Source organism: Diabrotica undecimpunctata, chromosome 5 (genome assembly GCF_040954645.1).
Source record: "Diabrotica undecimpunctata isolate CICGRU chromosome 5, icDiaUnde3, whole genome shotgun sequence".
Classification (NCBI taxonomy): Eukaryota; Metazoa; Arthropoda; class Insecta; order Coleoptera; family Chrysomelidae; genus Diabrotica; species Diabrotica undecimpunctata.
The window spans coordinates 126,202,246-126,227,032 of record NC_092807.1 but is presented as its reverse complement, the minus strand read 5'-3'; the positions used below and the strand labels follow the sequence as shown (position 1 = coordinate 126,227,032).

The 24,787-nt window shown below is 31.2% G+C and overlaps 3 protein-coding genes across 6 annotated transcripts in view; 1 reads left to right on the top strand and 2 right to left on the bottom strand.

Moving 5' to 3' along the window:
- Positions 1-430, bottom strand: part of LOC140441764 (peritrophin-44-like) — a 66,795-nt gene extending 66,365 nt beyond the window's left edge. Inside the window, exons 1-2 of one of the 2 annotated variants that reach the window (XM_072532670.1) lie at positions 325-430; positions 220-267 (exon numbers count right to left, since the gene is read on the bottom strand). In XM_072532670.1, coding sequence (XP_072388771.1) covers positions 220-267; positions 325-331 — 55 coding nt within the window. In that variant the 5' untranslated portion in view covers positions 332-430. The remainder of the gene's footprint in view (positions 1-219; positions 268-324) is intronic. The other variant, XM_072532671.1, reaches the window with a different exon arrangement.
- LOC140441766 (neuroligin-4, X-linked-like) overlaps positions 1-24,787 on the top strand; it is a 960,081-nt gene that overhangs the window by 106,937 nt on the left and 828,357 nt on the right. The gene's annotated exons all lie outside the window — the stretch shown is intronic.
- On the bottom strand, positions 3,669-18,906 carry LOC140441763 (uncharacterized). 3 transcript variants are annotated; one of them, XM_072532669.1, is made up of 6 exons: positions 18,773-18,906; positions 14,086-14,128; positions 13,979-14,020; positions 13,519-13,716; positions 10,994-11,296; positions 3,669-3,859 (listed from the first exon to the last, which is right to left on the bottom strand). In XM_072532669.1, the coding sequence occupies exons 2-6, from the start codon at positions 14,090-14,092 to the stop codon at positions 3,801-3,803; spliced, it is 609 nt and encodes a 202-aa protein (XP_072388770.1). In that variant the 5' UTR covers positions 14,093-14,128; positions 18,773-18,906; the 3' UTR covers positions 3,669-3,800. The 3 variants fall into 3 exon arrangements, with proteins under 3 accessions (XP_072388770.1, XP_072388768.1, XP_072388769.1); XM_072532667.1 differs by having other exon boundaries at positions 13,979-14,026; positions 18,773-18,905; XM_072532668.1 differs by lacking the exon at positions 18,773-18,906 and adding an exon at positions 14,909-14,930 and having other exon boundaries at positions 13,979-14,026.

Below are 24,787 nucleotides of genomic sequence, written 5' to 3'. Positions count from 1 at the left end.
TTTCAAAAAACAAACCAAACAAGAAACTTTTAACGCATCTTTTCTAGATAAATATGCATATTTTGCATAAAATACTGCATATTTTTGCATAAAATACTGCATATTTCATAATTTTTATTTGCATAGATAAGTCTACTAATAATTATTATAAAATTTTTTGCTTAAAGAAGATTTTCTTATAATACACTGTAAAATCTAATTCAGTATATTTTTACTCACCTCTGGTGCTGCCAACAAATAGGACGGCGATAAATATTAAACTTGTAGCTGAAATAACAACAATGGTTTAGAGATAAACTGACAACATAGGTAATATTTACTTACATTTCATAGTGTATAACGTTTTGTCACTTTCAAAACTAAAGTAAGAAAACTATCGAAGCGTCCTATTTATATAGTACAGAAGTGTACACTGATTTTTTCTATATTTAATCTATAAGTTTGATTGTATGTTTAAGTGATTTATTCACTCCGGATAATACCACTTAAAAACTAGTATTAAAAGATTACCTACTATAAATATATTTATTAGGTACGCATAAACAATTAGAATGATTTTTAATTAATTGCATATAATCTTAAAAATATCTATATACAGTAACCTCAGAAAACTGTTTTGGATGGTGCTAGAAAGGTCACCAATGGAGACATTGCAGACGACAGCTAGATGATTGGTTAAGAGCAAGTTGTGGGTTCGAAACTAGCTTTTGGAACCGGGAATGGGAAGTAAAAGTAAAGATAGGACAGGATAAGATATATTAGAAAAGATACAGAAATAAACAAAAAGGTAGATGGGTAAAATTACTAAAGATAAGATAAGACAGAAAAATATATTTGGGGTTATAGGAACGAAAAGAGATAAGGAAAGATATTTAGGTATTGAGACCAAATCCAAGGAAAGATATCAACAGTTAATTATTAAATAAATTTTATCAACACCAATATTTATAAACCAATAATAAATATATTAGGTGGACAGAGTCCACCTAATATATTAATTAGGGTGTTTCGGAGTATTTCGTACATGTAATGAGAAGCACGAAATATAGGTTGCTACAAAATATCATGCAAGGAAAAAGTAGCAGGCAAACGTATTCCAGGACGAAGAAAAACCTCATGGTTGAAGAACTTGCGAGATTGGTATGGTGTTGATAAAAGCATGGTATTAAGAGTGGCAGTAAATAAAATTGAGATAGCTATATAATAGTAACCAACGTTCTAAAAGGACATGGTACATGAGGAAGGAGTCCACCTACTTACCAAAGAAAACTTAATCATCCGATCTTTCTCATTGTCGAAGGTATAATAATAATTGAATATAATACCCAAATATTCAGAGATATTATTTTATCGGGAAACTTATAAGGTCGACAAATAAAATGGTTGTATACATATGTAAATAAACAGTATTATGATCAGCAAATACCTGTACAGATACAATATAATAAAATCATGCACAAATATAATTATCAGCGAAGAGAGCCTGGTAGTATTTAAAAAAAAATTAACTAAAACTTATTAAAGAACTCTCCTCGCTGTTCATGGGCTTATCTTGAGATAACGGGTACATTAAATTTAAAAATGGATAAAAATTATAGCAAATAAAACAGAATTAAATTTAAATTCAAAAGAATACCAAAAACATTACAAAAATTCTGTATTATAAAAATGAAACCAACCCATACTTGGTTGTAAATTAACTGCCTGTCTAGCACTGTTTTTAGTTTAATTAATAACTGTTCTTACTAAATATTGAATCGTAATTATTATTTGTGAGAAGTTCTTAATAACTGATTGAGAGTTCGTATGAAAATATTAAATGTTCTTCTAATTGAATTGCTAAATCGGTAGTTAACCTTAACTATAGGTGAAGAAATGATTGACGCAGATTCGTCCAGGATTGGGTAATATGATTGCAATATTATCGCCCAGATAATTGAAGGCAATATGATTACGATAACTTGCAATAAATCTCGATGACTGCTGCACTATTTCACTGATTCCACTATACTTTACTAGTATTAAGCACTAAAATCAAAATGGAGGTAATATTAGATTAAGATATTTCAAAGATTTAAGTGTATACACACTTAAAGCAAAAATTCACATAGAACGGTAAGATAAGCAAGCATCCTTACTCGAAAACTGTCCTGCCTAGAGTCCTTTTTTTCCTCTCAAAATTTAACAAGCTTAAAAAAAAATGGGATATCCTACACTCAAAAAGAATAACCTGCCTAAAAGAACGCCAGGCTGTTTCTATCTCTAGGTAGAGATAGTTCAAATTCTCCTGACCATGGAGCTGCGCGAAGGCGGAGTCAAATTCACGTAAAGGCAGAAAGGTTCTATTGTAAGTGGAATTATACAGTGCATAGTACAATGCGTTTCGCATGTAAGTGGGGACTAAACCAAATTTCGTCTACTGCGCCGTGGTCAGGAGTGCTTGCACTATCTCTAGATACCCGAAAATAGAAAAGTTCTAGGTAAGTAACGGAACTTTTGTCGTTGGAAACCGTGAGAAAATATGGAACCTTTTGAATTAGGTTCTTTCAGAAAGATACTATAAAAAGCGTTTCCGACTGTGATAATCAAAGTTGTCAAAAAGAAACCGCCTGGAACCGAGAAAGGTTAACAAAGCTCTACCATAAAATATTCCCCTTCGGCCTCTTTTGATGAAATGAATAAATTAAAAATTATTTACTATTTTAATTAAAAAAAAAATTGTTACAATACCTTTTTAAAATATCTATATAAAATACTTGATGTACGTGAAAGTACTTGAAAAAAAAAGCTTTGTTCAAATTTTGTCACACACTGGCACAGCGCCAATCCAATAACTGAACGGAACAAGGCCACATATTGATTTTAGTTTATAAAAAGGAAGACACGACAAAACTTACTGACCAAGTCAATTAAGGTCGTATAACCGGATAAGAATGTCAAAATTGGCCCAGGGAAACTTGACCCCAAATTTTGAGGTATTGTTCAGCATCACAAAAGACGAAGACTCGCCAAATTGTTGGCACAAAATATTGACACAACCTCAAAATTTCACAAAATTCAAAGGCGTTAAAAATTGTTTTTTGCCATAACTCGCTCAATTTTTCACAAAAATAGATATGTTTTTTTTAATTAACGGTTTTTTTGTGGTCTACAAAAATATTTAAACAAAAAAAGAGTTAGCGGGAAATTGAAATTGATTTGAGAGTTTGAATAAACGCTCAAAAATTATAAACGCATATAAAAAAAATAACAAAAATATGGATAACTCGAAAAAAATATAGATGATGTATGATTAGTATAACTATTTTTTTTTTTTCAGAATTTAAGTGGTGCAAGGCAGTTAAAAATCGAGAAACGCGGTATTTTTTGCCCTTTTTTCGCCGTTTATTGAGTTTTTAGTTAGAGATGAGCTACACTTTTAAAAGTTATTTCCCTAAATAGCTGTTATAAATACTATTAATTTAAATTCCAGATGAACCATTTTGGACTACCCTTATAACCAGAGTTATATTGATTTAAAAGACGAAAATCTTATTAGAACCTTTGTTTCTCCGGCGTTTTCATCGTTTTTCGCCTTTTTGGAATTATACTTACTTTTAGTTTTGATCTGAAGCTGTTTGCTTTTGTCATTTGAAATTAGATTCTATTTTATTGGGAATAAGCCAGAATTGACGGTTAAAATAAGTTTATTGACGTTTCAATTTCCACTTCAAAGGTATTTACAGAGCCCGCTAGTTGATAGTTTATTATCCAAAATTAAAAAAATCTTAAAATAAAAAATCTATTTAATTAATTAAATTTTAATATTTTACAGTTGCTTTGTTTGTTATGTAGTGCACAGAGGTCCTTACGATTTGAGCTGAAAAATTAATAAAGTTCAGAATTAGTTACGTTTTTTATTTATTTATGATGCGAACAAATAAAAATATATAAAAATGGTACCTATATTAGTTATCTTTTCACTACTTTTTTTTTAATAAAAATGACATATTGTAAAGACCTAAATTGTACAAATATTGGTTACATTAAGTGATATCCGATTTCTTTAAATACTAAACAATATACAGATTAAGCGAAAATAAAACGGAGCACATAAACTATAATATGTATTCCTTATCGGCTTCGCTTCAAGCAGTATGCCAACAGTATGGAGATTTTTATGGAGGATGGTAGGTACTGGACTTTTGAAAATATACATAAATATAAGAAAGCTACACAAGTAATTGCAGCTATAGATTTGGTCAGCGGGAACTGAACGAGTTAAGTTCTGTGTTTGAAGTGCCAAAATTTTGTCAATATTTTTAATAAACAAAACTGTTATATCTAAAATTTGAACCATATAGTTGATGGAACACAGTGAATCGTGAAATGATGTTATAACTGACTCAAAGTGAGTTGTACATTAATTAATTTACTTTATAATATTTTGAAAACATAACCAACAAAGACACTAGTTCTGTCAATTGTAATAAATATTGTTCTGTGATACTAGCATCAGAATAGTCGCTAACTTCCTGGTTCGTATAGGCAACCAGTTTTACGGCATGCCGTATTTGAGGTTGCCGATAGCCAACACAATCCGTAAATATTAGCGACCAAGCTATTATCGCTTCTGACTACAGGGGCGAGATGAAATCTAATATAAGTTCCCCAACGGCAAATAATAGTAATACAACTGAAAGTAATAGATCTCTAGTTTCATATGTCGCTGCTGCCAGATCTACACCTAAAACTACATTCCCAAAAAAAGAGCAGGCTATAGTGTTCCATATAACTGAGAACAATCTTAAATTATTTGACTACGTTAAATCAATTGGAAATATTATTGGGCCGAAAAACATCAGCTTCGCTTCCAGAATATCGAACAACCGATTGTGCATTTACCTAAACAATATAGAATGTGTGGACCTATTACTCATAAATAATCCTGTTGTTTGCGTAGGAGACGTAGACCATAATATTAGAACACTAGTTACACCAGCTAAACGTCTAGTTTTATCAAATATATGTCCATCTATTCCACATGAGCTTATCGAGACAGCACTCAAAGATTATGGCCTACAGATTGCTTCACCCATCTCGTTTCTAAGAGCAGGAATTCCAGACGACGAATATAACCATATTGTTTTCCTCCGTAGACAAATCTCTATAGTCCCACCGAATGATAACTACGAGATCCAAACTTCATTGGTCATTTTATTTAAAGGTAATGCACATCGCATATTTTTGTCCACCAATAAAATGCTCTGTTTTCTATGCAAACAATCTGGACATTTAACACATGGACAGCTAACAATTGCCCAAACACAAATGTCCCTTTAGTTTCTACAGAGAATCCATCAACAACTGAAGAAATACCAACCTCACCTGTCCCTTGAATGAAGAGAGCCTTTTCGAATTCAACAGATTCCAACGTAATCAACGTGTCAGAAACGCAAGAAGAAATTCCACCTGCAATGCCACCTCCTTATCAAGATACAAACACAAAACCAATGAAACAAGCTAGGAAGAAGCCTCAAAAGAAGCAATAAAAGACTGTTTTAGTAAGTCATCACACTCTTTTTCCACTTCTGTAAACAATTTCGTAAGTTTTCTCGAAAATAGTTACGGTAGTAGCAATCTATTATCTGAAGCCCAACAGTTTACACTACTCTCTGACATGTATAATGTTTATCCTTTTCTAACAGATAGGTCACTAAAAAACAGATTTACACGAATATCAAAAAAACTTAAACAAGATTTTCAGTCTGACACAGCAGACACAGTGCGCATAAATTCCCTGTCATCAATGGAACCTCCGGATGAGAAATATCTCTCAGATACCTCCCAACATTTCCAAAAATCCTCTTTTTAATAAATTTCAATCTAATTCAATGTAATTGTGATGGGTTTTACCCTAGACTTGAACACCTTCAAAAGTTAATCGTTGATACTAGTGCCGATATAGTATGTTTACAAGAAACAAATTTCAAATCTGACCACAAAAGACTTCTAAATGGTTTTGTAGGATATCATTTCTTGAGAACTGACTATCTTAGAGCTAGCGGTGGAACATCCATATTCGTATCCAATGATCTCTACTCCACACATCTTCCCATTTGCACAAACCTAGAAGCTATCGCCGTTAACATTTGGTGTCCAAACAAAATTTCAGTTTGTAGTATTTATATTCCTTCAAATTATAGTTTATCCGAAGCTGATTTAGTGGACAACTTCCTTCACCTTTCATTCTTGTTGGAGATTTCAATGCCCACAATATATTGTGGTATGATGATTTATCATTCTAAAACTCATTTTAATATTGCTACTGGTACATTCTCCACGATAGATTTAAGTTTGTGCCACCCAAAAATATATCCTAACCTCACATGGAAACCAGCTGACTATCTTTATGACAGTAATCATTATCCTATTTTAATATCTAAAAAATCTGCAAAACATTGCGACCCCTTTAAAAAATGAAACATTTCTAATGCCAACTGGGATGGCTTTCGATTATATACTGAAAGCAAATTAAATCAGCTGCAGTTATCAGAAGATGCAAATGAAAATATTGGCGCTTTCAATAACTGTATAATCTCCGCTGCTGAAGCAAATATCGGACAAATAGCAATTTCTTCGTCTCGTAAAACAACACCTTGGTGGAATGAAAGATGCTCTCTGGCTTTACAACAAAGTAAGGCAGCATTAAACAAATACCGCAGAGACAGTACTAAAGAAAATTTAATTACCTTAAAAAAACTGAGAGCCAAATCTAAGTATGTAATTAAACAAAGAAAAAAAGGCTCTTGGAAAAAACACGTCTCATCCATAAATACTGATACTCCTTTTAGCAAAAATTTGGAAAATAATTAAACACATGACAGGAAAGAAAACGTATTCAAAAATTTCTGCCATACTTACTCAAAACAGCACAGTCACTTGTAGTCAACAAATTGTTAACATCTTGGGTGAAACTTTTCATAAGAAAGCAACTAATAGACTTACTTTAAATTGGCAGCTTCCCATGTCTACTAATCTAAACTCCAGTTTATCTGATAGCAGAAAATCCGATCAAATATCTCTAAATATGCCGTTTACATTACAAGAATTATCAGACACATTGTTACATTCCTTTTATCTTTATTAAAAATCTTTCAAGTCCTAGCCTAGCTAAACTGCTGGAAATTTACAATTTAATATGGACCAAAAAATCGTTTACAAATTTGTGACAAAAATCCATAATAATTCCTGTTAAAAAACAAGGCAAACCTTCAACTGATCTAAATTCCTACAGACCAATTTCTCTTACATGTACAATGTGCAAAATTATGGAGAAAATGATCAATAAAAGACTCCTGTGGTTTCTAGAAAAATATAAAATGATAAATTTGGCACAATCAGGTATTAGATCACACCGAAGTACAGCAGACAATCTAGCAATCCTCCAAACTGCAATCATTAACGCCTTTCAATGCAAACAAGACCTAATAGCTGTTTCGTTTGATATCGAAAAAGCATTCGATACTCTGTATAGGCCTCTTATTATAGCTAAACTCGAGGAGTACAGTATATCTGGAAATATATCTTCATTTATTAATCAATTTCTAACAAATGGAACCTTTAATGTGAGAGAAAATGGCAAAATCTCTAGGACCTTCAAACAAACTGATGGCGTTCCCCAAGGGTCGGTATTGAGTCCTACACTCTTTATTCTTGTTTTAAACGATATATGTAATAAAATTGAGCTTTCGGCCAAGTTCGCACTCTACGCAGATGATTTAATAATTTTCTGCCGAGGCAAAGACACTGTTGCCACTTGCAAACTACTTCAAAATGCTACTTACCAATTGCTTGAATGGACTTCAGTAAGTGGATTTAACTTTTCTGTTGAAAAGACAAAAATCATTAAGTTTTCTCGCAGGACAGCCAGTACTATAATTCCTTAAATTAGCATAAATGGTACTTGTCTACCTACAGTAAAGAGTATGCGGATTTTAGGACTCACATTCGACAGTAAACTTATTTGGAAATGCCATTTAAAAAATCTCAAAACTAAGTGCATGACAAATCTTAACTTATTAAAAACTCTGTCCCATCATCATTGGGGTGCAGACGAGGACTCCTTGCTTCAGATTTATAGATGTCTTATTCGTTCTAAAATAGACTACTGCAGTTTTATTTATATGTCAGCTAGCCCTTCAGATTTAAAACTTCTTAATTCTGTACACAACACTGCACTCCGAATATGCCTTGGAGCCTTTAGGTCGAGCCCTGCAGAGAGTTTATACAGATAAGCTAATGAACTTCCCCTCTGGCTACGTCGCCGGCAACTCCTTTTAAAACATTCGTCTCGAATCTCAGCTAATACCGAAAACCCAGCTTATAAATTATTAAGTAATATACTTTTAAACTCTCCTTCTCCTATTAAACTTCAGTCTATGCCACAGTATCTCTCACCACATCTGAATAATATCGATCTTTTAGTCACAACTCCAATAATAATATCACCTAAACCTCCCCGGAATAAATCGATAGCCGATTTTAATCTCTCGTTAACTAATTATGATAAGCATCAGACAAATCCACAATTTCTAAGGCAAAACTTAAAAAGAATTATTTGCTAACAACAGATTTGACCAAACTTATTATCTCCAAAATATAAAAAAGTAGCAATATGTACAGACTCTTTAGCGTCTATCTATTCTCTCAAAAGTATGTACACGGTACATCCTTTGGTTCAAGCTATTCAAAACTCTTTCGATAGTTTAATCTCAATGAGAGTATCCATAACCATGATCTGGATTCCTTCTCATGTAGGAATCCCAGGTAACGAACTAGCCGACCTCTTTGCAAAACAAGCCTCGTCTTCTACTATGGAGACTGAAAACATACAACTTCATACAGATTTACAGTCGCATTTCAAAAATAGTATCCAAATGTCTTGGCAAGATCACTGGAATAAAATCCCTTCCAAGCTTTGTGACATCCATCCCAGCGTTAAAAAGCTTAAGTATTCTTCCATGACACGAAAAAACAAAATCTTAATTCGCCGACTTAAAATCGGCCATACAAGAATAACTCATAAACATTTAATGACTTCCCAAGATCCACCTACATGCACACACTGTGGTAATATTCTATCTGTTAAACATATTCTCGTAGACTGTCCCCACTTTAACAACGAAAGAAAAAATAATCTTTTGAGTCAAAACCTACAAAATATTCTCAGTTCGCCAGATCAATTCCAAAACCTTACTAATTTCCTCTATGAAACCAAGTTTTACCAGGATATTTAGAAGAAGAAACGTAGTTTAGAATTTAATAATTAATAATTGTACCAATATTTAATGTATTTCTTTATTAATTGTAATGTTACTGTATATTCTTGTAATGTAATTTATTAAAATTGTACCTGTGTCAGTGACCTACGCTGTCGAGACACGTAAAGCTAAAAAAAAAAAATAATTGCCATATTTATGTACAAGTTTTGCCAAGACCTGTTAATGTTTGGCCAAAATAGTAATTATTAAAAATTATTGACCTATCTTTGAGTTGCCTACGCCTAGAGAAGAATTTTCATGCGGAGTAAATTGTTAAAAAAATTCATCAAATATAAGTACAGTACGCTTTCGAACATTTTGCACAAATTGTAAGGCTAATAAGAGTCAGCCTTTTAAAAAAATGTTAAAACATTGTAAACCAATTGTTTTGTTTGCCTCGCATATTACCAAACGCATATTTGCGTGTCCTCATTTCTTTAATACCTAACCAAAAAAAGTTTGAAAAAAAGTACAAAATTTGAAAACAGAAATATTTTAATTTATATTTTTATACTTATATATATATATATATATATATATATATATATATATATATATATATATATATATATATATATATATATATATATTTATAATAATAAAATTAAATTACTAAAATTTATTTTTGATTGCGTATTATTTTCTTTTTACCAATAAAAAAATATCTGAGTCATCTAAAATATATAACAATTACTCCAAAATTTTGAGGAACAATCAAGGAAGCAAACAGCTGTAAATATATGACTCTCTATCTTACACTGCAGCTTACCTATAGTACTTTTTACTCACAGGCACACGTAATTTTTTTAATCACCTCATAGGTAGAAAATCTCACCAAAATGACCTATTGGTCTTAGAATATTTAGTTTTGCAAGCACCTTGCAGAGTTAAAATCCCTCGCAAATCACTTGGTTTGTTTATTTTTGTTTATTGTTCTGAAGCTATTTTCTTGAGGCATTTTAAAGTAATTACTATTTAAATGGGAATAAGCCACAATTAAAGAATAAAGTACGTTTGTTGACGTTTCAATTTCCACTTCGGAAATCGTTCTCAAAATACAAACATTAGTAAAATGTTATAAATACAAACATTTTACTAATGTTTGTATTTTGAGAACGATTTCCGAAGTGGAAATTGAAACGTCAAAAAACGTATATTAACCTTTAATTGTGGCTTATTCTCATTTAAATAATAATTTATTATTTTTTATTTTTGAATATCTTAATTTACTTTAAAAAAGATTATAAGTTGCCTTAAAGATACTTTTTGTAATAAAATTTTTTTCATGTTTTTTAATTTTAATAGACGCTAACCTCCAGCCAGGTCTGGATTTTTGTATTGGGATATTATATAAGAGGTATCTGAAAAATTTTCAGAATGCCTTAAATACCTACACAAAAATGTCTACCAGCTCTCGGACTATCACATTTCAGTTGAAAGCACAGAGAGCGATATTGGCAGCAGCACGACATTTGAGGTTATACAGCCAAGTTCAGCTTGACCAATGAAAATTTCGGTTACTGTTGGCTGGCCTCGCAAAACTTAACTTTCGTTATAATTTATGGTGTAAATGTGTTTTTCTTATCGGTCGACTGTTTCATACCTAGTTCAGATACAATGTATTAAATATGTATGCTGCGTTTTATTTTCGCTTAATCTGTATACCTACATATTTAATACAAAATACTTACAACAATCAGAATCTTCTTTACATCCCTCCTCCTCAACATTCCACAATAAGGGAAAACTACATTCCATATGTCGTCTTATACCTCCATAACATTGATAAAACTTTCGACAATCATCTGGATCAGGAAAATATTCTAACTCAGTATCGCAAGTAACGTCCGAACTTGGGTCGATTGTAGACGACAGTGTTGTGGAAAAAACCGCAGAAGAAGTTGTTTCATATGACGATGTCGAATATGCAGCTGTTGTTTCATATGATGATGTTCTTTCACTAGCCGCAGTTGTAGGTGCAGAAGATGCAGATGCTATGGCAGTATACTTTAATAAATGATACATAAACTCATTTAAATAAAACTATGTTAAGTAGCTTTTATTATAAAACTAGTAACAGATAACATAATGTTAGTAGAATTATCATATAACAGATGACTTAATATTTGATTTTAACATTAATAGAATGATTTTATGTAATACATTAAAAATGGTTAAAGCATTGACAGAATGCCGAATGGATCATCGCTACACTTACATAATCAAATATATCTACCAAGATGCTATAGCTAGCGTAAGACTACTTGAACAAGAAAAAAAATTAATTCTGTATAATACAGCGAGGAGTACTGCAAGGAGACACTGTCTCTCCAACGATATTCATGAGGCTTTAAAAACGTACTTGTAAGAAGGCACATCTAAACGAGCATGGTATTAACATAAATGGAGCTAAGCTCAGTCTTTTAAGATTTGCAGATGACATCGTTCTTATAGCAATCGCATGGATAATGCAATGATGATGTTTGAAAAATTATATCACGCCTCCTTGGTGGTCGGACTAAAGATTAATATAAACAAGACGCTAATAATGACTAATCTGGTGCTAAATCGAAATATTGCTAATGATGTAAGGGATATTGTACATACTGCATCGTATAAGTACTTTGGCTAAGAAATTCGGTTGGGCAAAGATAACCAGACATGTGAGCTCCCACGTCGAATAGGATTAGCCTGGGAAGCCTTTGGGGCATATTACCCGTATGCCCCAAAAAGAAAATCTTTGATTAAAGTGTGTTGCCCGTAATCAATAATGGAGCTCGGAAATATTAACACTTATAAAACACATAGTGAATAAGATTGGCGTGGCTCAAAGAGCTATGGAACGCCAGATGTTGGGTGTGTCTCTGAGAAACCGAATCTCAAACCAAGAAATACATCGTAGAACAAAAACAACAGACGCCAGACAAAGGAAATTGGACAGAACATATCGCCAAATTATCACACAATCGATGAACAAGACGTATTGTCGAGTGGTGAACAAGACAATAACCAATACAGAGCAGAGGGCGGCCAATAACTAGATGGACCGATGACTTGAAACAAGTCAGCATTAACTGGATGCAAGCAGTACGAGACAAATGAAAAAAGCTGAGGAAGACTTATGTCCAGCAGTGGACGCATACAGGTAGACGATGATGATACTGATCGATTTTAAGCATTTGTGAATGTTCGCCCTATGTTTGTACTTTGTAGACAACTTTTGCTGATGATGTTGAATTCGTCGATGGTTTAGTAAAATTTATTTTTAATTATTGTATCATAAGGTTTTGTATGATTAATGAACAGACGGCAGGCGTTAAATTAAATTTACTGTTATTCTAATATAGATATTAGTATAGAAATATGATTTGTTTTTTAACCAGTTCTTAAGATATTAAGGTACGTCTGCTTTAATTGAGATCCGTTGTGTAAAATGTTTAACTCATCTACTTAGTGATTTTTCTTTTACATTGACTTCAAATTTGTTTTAATTTTTTATTTTTTCCATTATGTAGACTTTTGTTTTGCGGTTTATACCGGATATTGGAAGAAAGAATATTTTCTTTTTTTCACTATTTCAGAAGCAGCAATTCTAGTTCTCAGGGAAAGAAAACTTGTTCTGTGAAATGCAACATCTAATAATGTAAGATCTCTCTCGTGAGGTGAAAAAAAATCAGATATACCAAACCTAATACCACCAGCAGTTGCGTACGGAAGCGAACCATGGACGCTAACACAAAAGAAGTAGATAAATTGCTGAAGTGGGAACGTAAAATCCTTTGAGTAATATATGACATTTGCAGAGATAGTAATAAACGAAAGGAGAAGCAGACATACCAACGAGTTAGTCTCTATATTCGGAAATGGAAATCTAGGGAGATATATCAAGGCTGATAGACTAAGATGGGCTGGATATGTGATAAGCAGTATTGACAATCGCCTAATGAACAATGTCTTTTGGAAAGACCAGATGGGAGAAAATCTGTAGGATGGTCAAAAAAAAGGTAAAATGATGAAGTGAGAGAGAATCTGGATAAAATAAAAGTAAAACTATGGAAAATAGTGGCACAAGACCAACACACATGGAAGGCATTAGTAAACGCGGAAACGACTTACGAAGAGTTGTATTGCTATTGATAATGATGAATTCTAGAATCTACGATGATCCTAGTGACAAGCCTTACTATTAGATGGTAAGATAAAAAATGGTACTTACAGCAAACACCATCTTGAATAACATCACAAGCTTGTATTAAATCATTCCACCATTTACCTTGTGTACATTTCTTTAGTACCTTTTGATTTTGAACATCGCATACGTAGTATTGTGTACAGTTATATGGATCCGGATAGTACTTGGTTTCATTTTTTATGCAGTCAGAATCTGGTGTTTTGAACTGAGGATATGGTGTACCTTGTAAGACAGAATATGTTTTTTTTTTAACTAAACTGTTATTTATTATTCAACAAAAGTAACACTGCCACTGGTAATACAGAATTTATTTTTCTTTATCTTTTTCATTTTTCTTTTTTTTTATCAATATTATTATACTGTGTTATTTTTGTCAATAGTTTATGATAAGGATTAATTACATTGTAAGATTGAAACTATTTTATTTGATGTTTCGACCTTCATGGTCCTAAATTATTTTTATTAAATTTAACTTTAGGCTTACCTTTACACGATACGATCCATAATGTAACTAATGCGAGAAAATCTAAAACTTAAATAAAACGGTTAGTAGCTACTTAATATATTTTTTTAATTTAATTTTTCACTTACAATACATTCTTTTTGCTGTTTACTAATAGCCAAGGACGCAAATCTAAAAAAAAATTATGGTAGATTAAAATAAATAAACTATATACGGTGCCTGTTCAACTGAATGCCATTTTTTGGCCCAAAAAAAAATGTATGGTAAATATATATAAAAATAATGATCATTACAATTTAGGCACATAGTTCATTGTTTTACCAACTGATGTATCCCCTGCTTAAAGAATTCTTGTGACCATTGCTAAATAAATTTTATGGCATTGTTTACTTTTCGTCCGATTGAAAACGATTACCTTTTAACGCCTTTTTTTGATGACCCAAAGATGTAAATATCCCGATCTATCATGGTGATAGATCGGGAATATATGGTGGTTTTTTTAATATACTTCATTTATTTTCTTTTAGATTGTATTTCACTTCTTTGACGTGAAGCCCAGCAATGCCGTGCAGAAGAATGACACTAGGTGACAGCCTTCCGGGATATTTTCATTTAATTGCTTGATTAAGCGTGTTTAAAGTTTTATTATACAGATTTACGCTGACGTTCAGTCTAGGTTGTGTAAATTTTATGTGCAAGAGTTCTTCATGGTAAATATTAACATATGTTTACCTGCAGAAGATTGAACTTTAAACGTATTTAATAGATCATTTGCGTATTTTCGTTGCATCAATGACAGCTTACTGGATGGTTCAAAATAAAGATATCAAGATTCGTTACCAGCAGTTATTGGCAAACAAAAATTTAAGTCAAGGTTAAAGGAGAACATTGCTTACGAACTTTGCTGTAACTCAATGTCTGTACGATACTCTAGACAGATCCTACACTTACCAGAACATTTTATGAAATTGCTCTGATTGAAATTTTACTTTTATTCCTAATCAATCGTTCCACAAAGAACACATTCCTGTCTGTAGATGTAGTTACTCACTGTTCCTGGTCGCGAATTTTCATTCGTCTCCTCTCTACCCCTCTGAAATTTTCGACACAATTTATGGACAGATGAAAACTGATATTTATTGACAGTAAGTTAACCTTTAAATTACTGGGACAAATACGCTGTTTAAATTCTTTATTTGACCTTTACAAAAGATTCAGGTTACTGATTTCCTAGAAGAACTTAAAATAAGATTAAAAAAAATTTAATAAACATTTTTAGATATTTTCAAGTTGCAAAAAACTTGGTTGATATTTCCTATTAAAATGAATGACTAAAACGGTGTACCTCGATGTAGATTCCATTGTAATCAAACAACTTTATGTGAGATTTTATTGTAAATAATAAAATTAAATGTACAACTCAATTAATTATTTATAAGACCCAAAGTTTTTACAGATTTTACTGCATTTCAGATAATTATGTAGTCAATTTGATTTCTTACTATATTGCGAGGGATATCTGCTGGATATTTTCACTTATATAATCTCCGTTTAGGTAGTTTGAAAAAGGTATTTATTAGACATAGATTACATTATTTCCAAAAGATCTGCGAAATATTCTTCATTTTATTCCTTGTTTAGCATCAAGAACATCCATCAAAGTGATGAGATCTCTCTTCTTGGGTTGGTTAGTACCAGATTTTACATCTTTTTAAGTTCTTCTAGTTCATTTTCCACTATCGGTACATACACTTGTATTAAATTTATGTTTCTGGGTTTTGCATTCAGCTGAATCAATATAACTTATTTATAACTTATTCATATACTTGGTATACAGATCTAACACATTTGCTAACCTTCCTAGAGATTATAAGTCCTAAACCATTACTATGATAGTTGTTCTCCTTAATAATATACTTCAAGATTATCCGCATTGCATTGGCCAGATTCGGGCCACCTTATTTCGCTTATACAATCAAAATGAGTCAACCTACAATCGACCAAAGTTTTATTTCACAACCTACTCCAATTACGATTTTTTCGATTACTTGCAACATCAATATTTATCCCTATGTCGAACCTACCTGCCTAGCAGAAAGTTCCATTAATATTTGTTTGTTATTTTGTCTAACATGGTCAATGTTACAACATAATTTCACTTAGAGCCATAAAACAAGAGATATATTGGTAAAAATAGTGAATAATATAGAAATAATATTGTGGGTGTAATTAATGTAGCCCGTACATTGTAAATAAAAAACTATTAAGGTCTACCAGACCACCATTCTTCTTCTTCTTCAAGTGCTCTCTCCGCTATGGAGTTTGGCAATTATCATTGCTATTCGTATCTTTGAAGCTGTTGCTCTAAATAGTTGGTTAGATGTGCACTGGAACCAGTCTCTTAAATTACGCAGCCAAGATATACGTCGTCTTCCCACGCTTCGTTTGCCCCAAATCTTTCCTTGGATAATTAACTAAAGCAATCGGTACTTTTTCCCTCTCATCACATGACTAAAATATTCCTACTTTCTTCTCTTGATGGTGGTCAACAGCTTTCGTCCTTTGTTCATTCTTCGAAGAACTTTACTATTTGTTACTTTGTCTGTACAAGGTATTTTTAAAATTCTTCTGTATATCCACATTTCGAAGACCTCTAGTTTATCAATATTGCTCTTGTTTAAAGTCCAAGTATATACTACGTACAGCATTATCGAGAAGATGTAGCATCTAACCAATCTCATTTTCAGGTTTAAGTTAATGTCATGGCTTCCCAGAATGTTCTTCATATTAACCAAAGCAGCTCGAGCTTTTCCAATTCTAGTTTTTATTTCTCCTGTGATGTCATTGTTGTTATTAACGCTTGTTCCCAAATATTTATATTTGTGCACCCGTTCGATTTCGTTATTGTGAATGTACAGGTTTGCATTCAATCTTTGTTTTTTTGAAATAATCATGAATTTCGTCTTCTTGACGTTCATTGTTAACCCTTGCTCTTCATTATCTGTGACTACCTTGTTTAAAATGGCTTGCAGGTCTTCTACTGTCTCCACCATTAAAACCGTATCAACTGCGTATCTAATATTATTAATTGGTTGGCCGTTAACTTTTATCCCAATATCTTCTTCCTCCATTGCTTTCTTCATAATTTCTTCCGAATAGAGATTAAATAGCATTAGTGACAACACATATCCTTGTCTAACTCCTTTTTTACTTTGAATATCATTTGTTGTGCTATTTTCGATGCGTGCGACTGCTTTCTAATTATAATACAGAGTAGATATTATTTTTATATCGCGAGTGTCTAACTGTTTAGCTTCCAAGATCTCTAAAAGTTGGTCATGCTTGACGTTATCAAACGCCTTGTTGTAATCAATGAAACGAACAAATACATCTTGATTCATATCCAAATACCTCTATGTCAAGATGTTAAAGGCAAATAATGTTTGCGAGTTCCATATCCCTCCCGGAATCCAAACTGAGTTTCTTCCAATTTTCTGTAAATTCTATTGTGAATTATTTTAAGGAATATTTTTAAGGTGTGGCTCATCAAACTGGTCGTGCGATGATCACTGCACTGCTTAGCATGTGCCTTCTTGGGAAGAGGGACAAACGTTGATCTTAGCCATTCTTCAGAAATTATACTGTTTTCATAAATCTTGTTAAATAAGTCTAGTAACAAGTGGATTCGATCTTCGTCTATCAACTTTAGTATATCCGCTGGTAGCTCGTCTGGTCCTATAGTTTTGCTATTCTTTGATGACTTCACCGCTTGCATTACTTCTTCTTTGCTTATTTCTGGACCTGTCTCCCCTGGAAAATTATCACAAGGATGCTGCCTTTGATCGTCAATCAGTTCTTCTATGTATGTCTGCCAATGTTTCAGTTTCTCCTCTGTTTCCATTATCATGTTCCTTTATTGGTCTATTAGTACTTTCTGCTTTCTGTTTATATTGTTGATCATTTCTTAAACTTTCTTGTGAAGATAGAACGAATCATATTTGGCTTCCAAGTTTTTAATCTCCTTACATTTGTCTTGTAACCATTGTTTTTTAGCATCGCGGATTTTTCTTTTGATCTCTGTGTTAATTTTCTTATACTGTTCTTCATTTTTACCTTTCGATAGTCATCAAGAATTCATCAATAACAAAGACCACCATTAGAAGGGTTTAAATTAAATAAATATGATAATAAATATGAGACACTACAACTTAAGTAACTGCAAGGTAAAATCATGAATCAAACAAGTGTTAATTTCCGTAGATATTTCTGGCTGCGCAGTATGCAAGAATGGTTTGGACTGGAATGGATTTACTCCGTGTAATTTCTAAAAGAGTAGCTGAATCTGAAGAAGAAGTAGAATACTATGTTATGGATATGCTGTATGACTGGTGACAACAATCATGATAGGAAAATAAAAATTTTTTTAAAGAAATACTTTAAGAATGATTTTAAGATTAATGCGATAAGCAAAACAAGAACTTTTTTTTAACATGGTTCAAAGAAATACCTGTCTCATGTTACGCTAGACTCCAGATACTTTAGTGGTAGAGTCATATAGTAATTATTATTGATGAACATATTTTCAAGAGAAGGCCACGGAAAATATAAATTCATATAAACCTTAGATCTTAAAGGCAAGTAGAATGGAATCAGTAATTTTGGAAGTAAAAATAGCAGGACAAGACTTATTTTAGGCTTTAGCTCAATTGTAAGGAAGAACTCACGTAATACATATTAAGGGTATTGTTTGAATATTACTTAATATTACCTTAAACATATGGTTTTTATATTTGTATATAAAAGAATATTACTTACCTTCAGCGATTTTTTCGTATAAAACAATGATACAATATCGTAGGAAAACAATGTTAGAAAATACTAAAAAAAATTTTATCACGCAAGATTATCTACTTTAATAACAAGTATTAGATTTGAATAACATAAGAATGTTAAGTACAAATGATTCCTAATTTGTATAATATACGTTTTAAGTGAACAATAAAATTATTTTAATAGGACAAAAGATTGATTATATTAGATAAAAAAAAATATGAGGTGTAAATAAAGGAAGCGGAACGGTCGAATATTTTGCAAATTAAACATCAGATCGAAAAACTGGAAAACGCTATCTAATATTTTTTCAAAATCTATCGAATGACACCAAACATGACTCTCGTGCGGGGAGGGTCAACTTTAATATCTTAAACGAGCACATTCAAAGGTGATGAAAATTACGTTATTCTTGAAAAAGCATCGGTGGAGTATAATAATGCTCCAGATATCCACGTTGACCGGCAAATTTTTAGTAATTCTACAAAGAGGAAAGCTGTAGAAGATATATGTGAAAGATCTTTACAGATTGTCCACAAGAAATTGAGAAAGGAAAATTTCAGCAATTTACCGTTGACGACGAAAGACATTTCTTGCGTTCGAAGAAATATGTATGTTGCAAAACGAAAATCCACACCATCATTGGCCAAGTCGCAGTAAGAAGTTCTATAAGTGTTAGTGAACTTAAATTTAAAAACAAATACACGTGAAAACTTTTTATTATCTACGAAAAATAATTCTGCAATTTTTAGTTGTTTCACAAACCTTTATTTTTTGTGTAATGTAGATTCTTTGTATGTAGATAGAACTTTTTAATCCTGTTCTAAATATTTTTGTAAGATCTTTACTGTACATGGCTACAAAAATGGTTTTTATGTTCCTCTAGTATTTTGTTTGTTACCAAATATATCACGGCAATCGTACACAAGAACTTTTAATACATTAATAACAATATGTACAGATTTGAATTTCAATTTCAAAGCGAAGCGAATAATTTCTGATTTTGAAATAGCAATTCAAAATGAAGCCAAGTTAGTGTGGCCCGACATTATTTTTTTTTTTTGTTGCAAATTTCATTTAACACAAAACTGGTACCGAAAAATTTAAAATTTAGGTTTGTCCTCGGAATATAAAAATCAAACTGTTATTTGAAGATATTTTAAAATTGTTTTTCGGCATTCCTTATTTAGATCCAAATGATGTTGGTGACTTTTTCTGATCAACGTTTTATTATTATGCCAGAACACGACAGAGTTTTGCAATTTTGTGATTACCTAGTTGAAAATTATTTAACGGAATATCCAACATTTCCACCTTACATGTCGGCTTCAAATTCAACATCTCTCATATTTACTACAAATGCATTTGAATCATTTCACTCGAAATTTAACAAATGTTTTTATAAATCACATCCTGACATATTTAAATTTTCCAACATTTTGTTAAATTTTCAAGCAGGAGTATATGTGAAAATTAGAACTGCACATATATTCGAAAAAACTTGATAAAACGGGAAAAATTAAAGTTGATTTTATTGAAAATAGGCTAAATGAATATTACGGTAATCGAAACATTACTAAATTAGACTTCATTAAGTCAGTTTGCAATTATTATGCAGCTAACTTTTAGAACCTAAAATATAGTGTTCACTCTTACTTATTTTAATCACTAATCAGAGATAGAATTAAGCATTGTTATTGTTTAACTTTAGTTTTTGTTATTGTATATAAGTTAATGTAAATTTATAAATAAACTTTATTTGATTATATTGTTATAGTTGACACCAGTAAAAGATGACAACCTAAATTTTTACTATTTGTACCTAAATGTTAAAGAAATTTAAAATGTATTTTGTCCACTATTTTATATGTGTGTTATTAATGTTGAGTGTCTATGCTTTTACAAATAAACTCAACGACTAGTAAGTTGCACTGAAGATTTGTGATATTTTTTAAATATTTACATTTTTTTTCTTATTACAGTGTCAAAAATTTTATATATACATTTATCGATTTCATGCTCTGCCAAAGCAGAGCATGAAATCAATAAAGACCATATTATGGATTTTGATAACATTAAAATTTTATGTAGTGAAAGTAATAAATTTAAAAGGACTTTTTTGGAAATGGTTTGTATTAGTAAAAGTGATAATAGTTTAAACAAAAGATCAGAAATTCAAAATTTAAGCAAAATTTTTAATTATATTCTATCTTTATTATTTATATATAAAACTTGTAAAATGTCATATTTAATTCTCCATATATCTGTTACATTCTTTCAGACATCTGTCAACGGTGAATAAATCTTCTTCTTTTTGTTACTAAACAAAAAAGAATGTTTAAACGAAATTTTACTTTTGGCAATATAATTGTCAAAAATAAAAATTTTATGTTGGCATTTATGACATTGAGGCTATTTGTAATTGGTTGCTATTTGAACTTATTTATAAATTCAATTATTTTTATATTAAAAAAAAATGTTTTCAAAATTATAAAATTTTCGGAGAAACATTCATTGGATTAAAACATTTTTCTATTAAATATTTTGAAGATGTATTAGCAGTAATTTTTTACTTACTAAACTAATTTTTATTTGGTAAGTTATCAAAAATTGTTTTTTCTTTTTAGTTCAACCTTGTAAGTATTTTGTCTTTTTTAGCTCTTGATAATAATTGTACGCTCGAAAATTTAAATTTTTATGCCAAAAAAATTTAAATTTTCATTCTTATAGTTGTAAGTATTAAAATATTCATTTTGTTTACACATAATCATTAATTATTCTAATAAATTTACAGTTTTCTCCTGAAGAAGTCACAAAATTGTGACGAAATATTGAGACTGAACAAATAGAGTTTTATTTCCTGACCGATTGCTGATACTATACATCAATATATATATATATATATATATATATATATATATATATATATATATATATATATATATATATATTATAAATTAATTAGGAAATGTAAAATTAATAGTATTAATAGTAAGAACACATTATATTTTTATATAATTATACTGTACATACATTGACTATAGATCTGTTTCTGTGAAATAATATTTTTTGTGTATTTATCCACTAATGTTATCTGTTCAGTTTAATTTAATAATTATCAGTGTATTTATCACTAAGTAAACAAACTTAATGGTGATTGTTATATTATTCACAGATTACAATTTTATTAATAAAAAGTGATAACAAAATGATTTTCTTACATACGGTTAAAGCAGCAATTAAAAAAAAAAAAGGTTTTGGAAACAATTTTTGAACAATTTACTAGTGTGCTAGAACAAAAAATAAAGACTTAAAGCGTACAGAAGAGTACGAACGAAAACTAGACGGGAATAAAAGATATACTAAACACGATTTAGGAAACAAAAATTTAGAACATTAGAAACAAAAAGAAAACGTAGAAGAATGACAGATGAAATACTGACACGATACCTTTCACCTGCAAAAGAAATTATTGCTGCAAATAAACAAAATCAAATATCTCAAAGTTAACAAGATACAAACAAATATAGAATGTTAGATACCATTTAAAAATTAAAACAATCGGAGAACTACATTTCTGCATTCTTTGAAGATGGAAAAGTCGAACACTAGACAACAGGCCCATCTATGATAGAAAGGGAAATTATATGAGCAATACAAATGGCAAAAAATAGAAAAAAACTTGATACCGATAGTATAAGTGCTGAGATCCTTAAGTTTTTAAAAGAAAATATATTAAAAGACTATATGATCTCTTTAATAGAACTTGATGATGGCAGGATATTAAAAACTGATTGGCTTAACTCGACAATTATTACAATATTAAACAAATATTTTGCAAAGATATACAGTGATTGTCGGACAAGTCTGATGAGTTACGTGTTGAAGATCTTCCTACGAGTAATTCGTAGCAGCATAATATATAAGACTAGTAATTTTGCCCGTCACCATTTGACGGAGGATCCAATTAATGGCCATCCAGTCATTACGCTTAATTTGTTGTGAGTTCCTCTTATTTAAGGCTAGAACGTAAACAAAATGATATTTTAGTCTGTTGTACACCTTACATAACAAATAATTTACTTTTGGAGAATCGCTGAACTTTTGCGTAAAGTAGTTTTATGAAATCGATTTACAAAAGACAGAGTTATTTAAATTTGGTAATGCATTTGTTGGGAAAGATCTAGTTTTGTATTATATTTTTTACCGATTACCAAATTCGCAGCTAATATTGTAGGATCATCAAACTTTAAAAAGAGTTAAAAATTAAACCTTTAAACCCAATAAACTTCTTGCCGGTCTTTTCACTTTTACATAAATATTGTTTTATCTCACAGATAGTATCTGGAGGATAGATATAAAATAAAATGTGCCCGTCTGTTGACGTCAAATTATGTCAATATTCGACACTCCCATCGAACAAGGTTGTAACTCAAGTTAGATATATTTTGAGATTTCAACACAGATGAATTCAGTAAAAAAGTTCGCACTCGTCAATATAAACGGCACAGTTTAATTCTGCAGTAACACTGCAAGATAAAAAGGCAGTAACACTATTACTCAAAATGTCAAATATTTAGTTTTTATATATTTGACGATTAATAAGGTTTTTAATGGAGTTACAGCTCTATTGCACGTATGTTTAATTTATAAAATATTGTTGCATGAATAGTTTACCGGCGAATCCGATATGCTATATGAATTTCTGCTTTGTTTGCGTTCAACTAGTTACAGTATATCCCATTTGTATGATTGTAACTTGTATAATATTTAGTTTAGTTGATATTTTTGACTATAAAAGTGTTTCAATATCGAGATATATTTTTAAAATGAATCGTAATACGCGTATATTACATTTAGCTTTAAAAAATAGTGAAATAGACGCTGAACCTGGCAAGTAATTATCATAACCATACTTTTGTAAGTAAAAATAAGTATTTTATATATTATTATAGATATGAAACAAAATTTATTTTCTGGCGAGATGTGTGTGGTATTTGGAAAAATAATTTATGACTCTAGTTACAGCCACTCTGTTATGCTTTCCCTTTTCTTACTGCTTTGTGGTACCGAACCTCTTACTGGTCGGCTGTAGTACTTGAGGATAAATCAGCGATACCAAAACAATTTTTTTATAAATTGTGAAAAGACGCAAATTGAATGTTTTGTGATGATAATTTATTGAAAAAACTTTTATAATTTTATTTCAAATAAAATTGTCTCGAGGAGTGCATCCATTCCTTACGGTCGCATAACTAGATAATTTTAGTTTTTATATTTGCAAAAATAGTAAACAGTCTGCGGAGCCAAGGCCCTCCATTGACCGGACTCATCGGCCAATGACCGACGCGCCCTGCCACTGAGGCCCCGCCCCTCGTGAATATATTCAAAGAGCTCCGAAAAATCTCTTTATTAGTATTTAACGATCGCTGGTTTTCAATAGTGACAATGGATAACGTACAAGAAAACAATAGAACACCTAAATATAAGTTTTTAACTCCGAGTGGGCGTAGAATTGTGTTGAAAGTGAAAAATTATTTTACTTTGGAAAAAATCAACATGGGACCAATTACATCAGTACTGGCAGTTTAAAAAAGGACAAGTGCAGCTTGTGGAATTTCAGAATGGGCCTTGCAAAGAGTTCGCAAAATGAGCGAGAAGGAATTAAGTAAGGACAATAAAAGGATTCGTTTGCATCCGAAAACCCTCGACTTGTCACAAGGTATTAAAATCTCAATCAGAAATATCATTTATGACATGTACAAAGCAAAAGAACATGTTACAAGAAAGACACTTATTCAAAAAATAAAGGACAGAAAACTTTGTGATATGGGTTTGACCAGTTTATCAACATTATTAAAAGCTATGGGTTTTAGATACAAAAAAACCAATAATCGTAAAGTGTTGTGCGAGCTGTCCAATGTTGTAGGAAAAAGGTGGAAATTTATAAAAAAACTATTTAAAAAACAAGAATTCCGAATTTGCTAGACAATTTGTGTT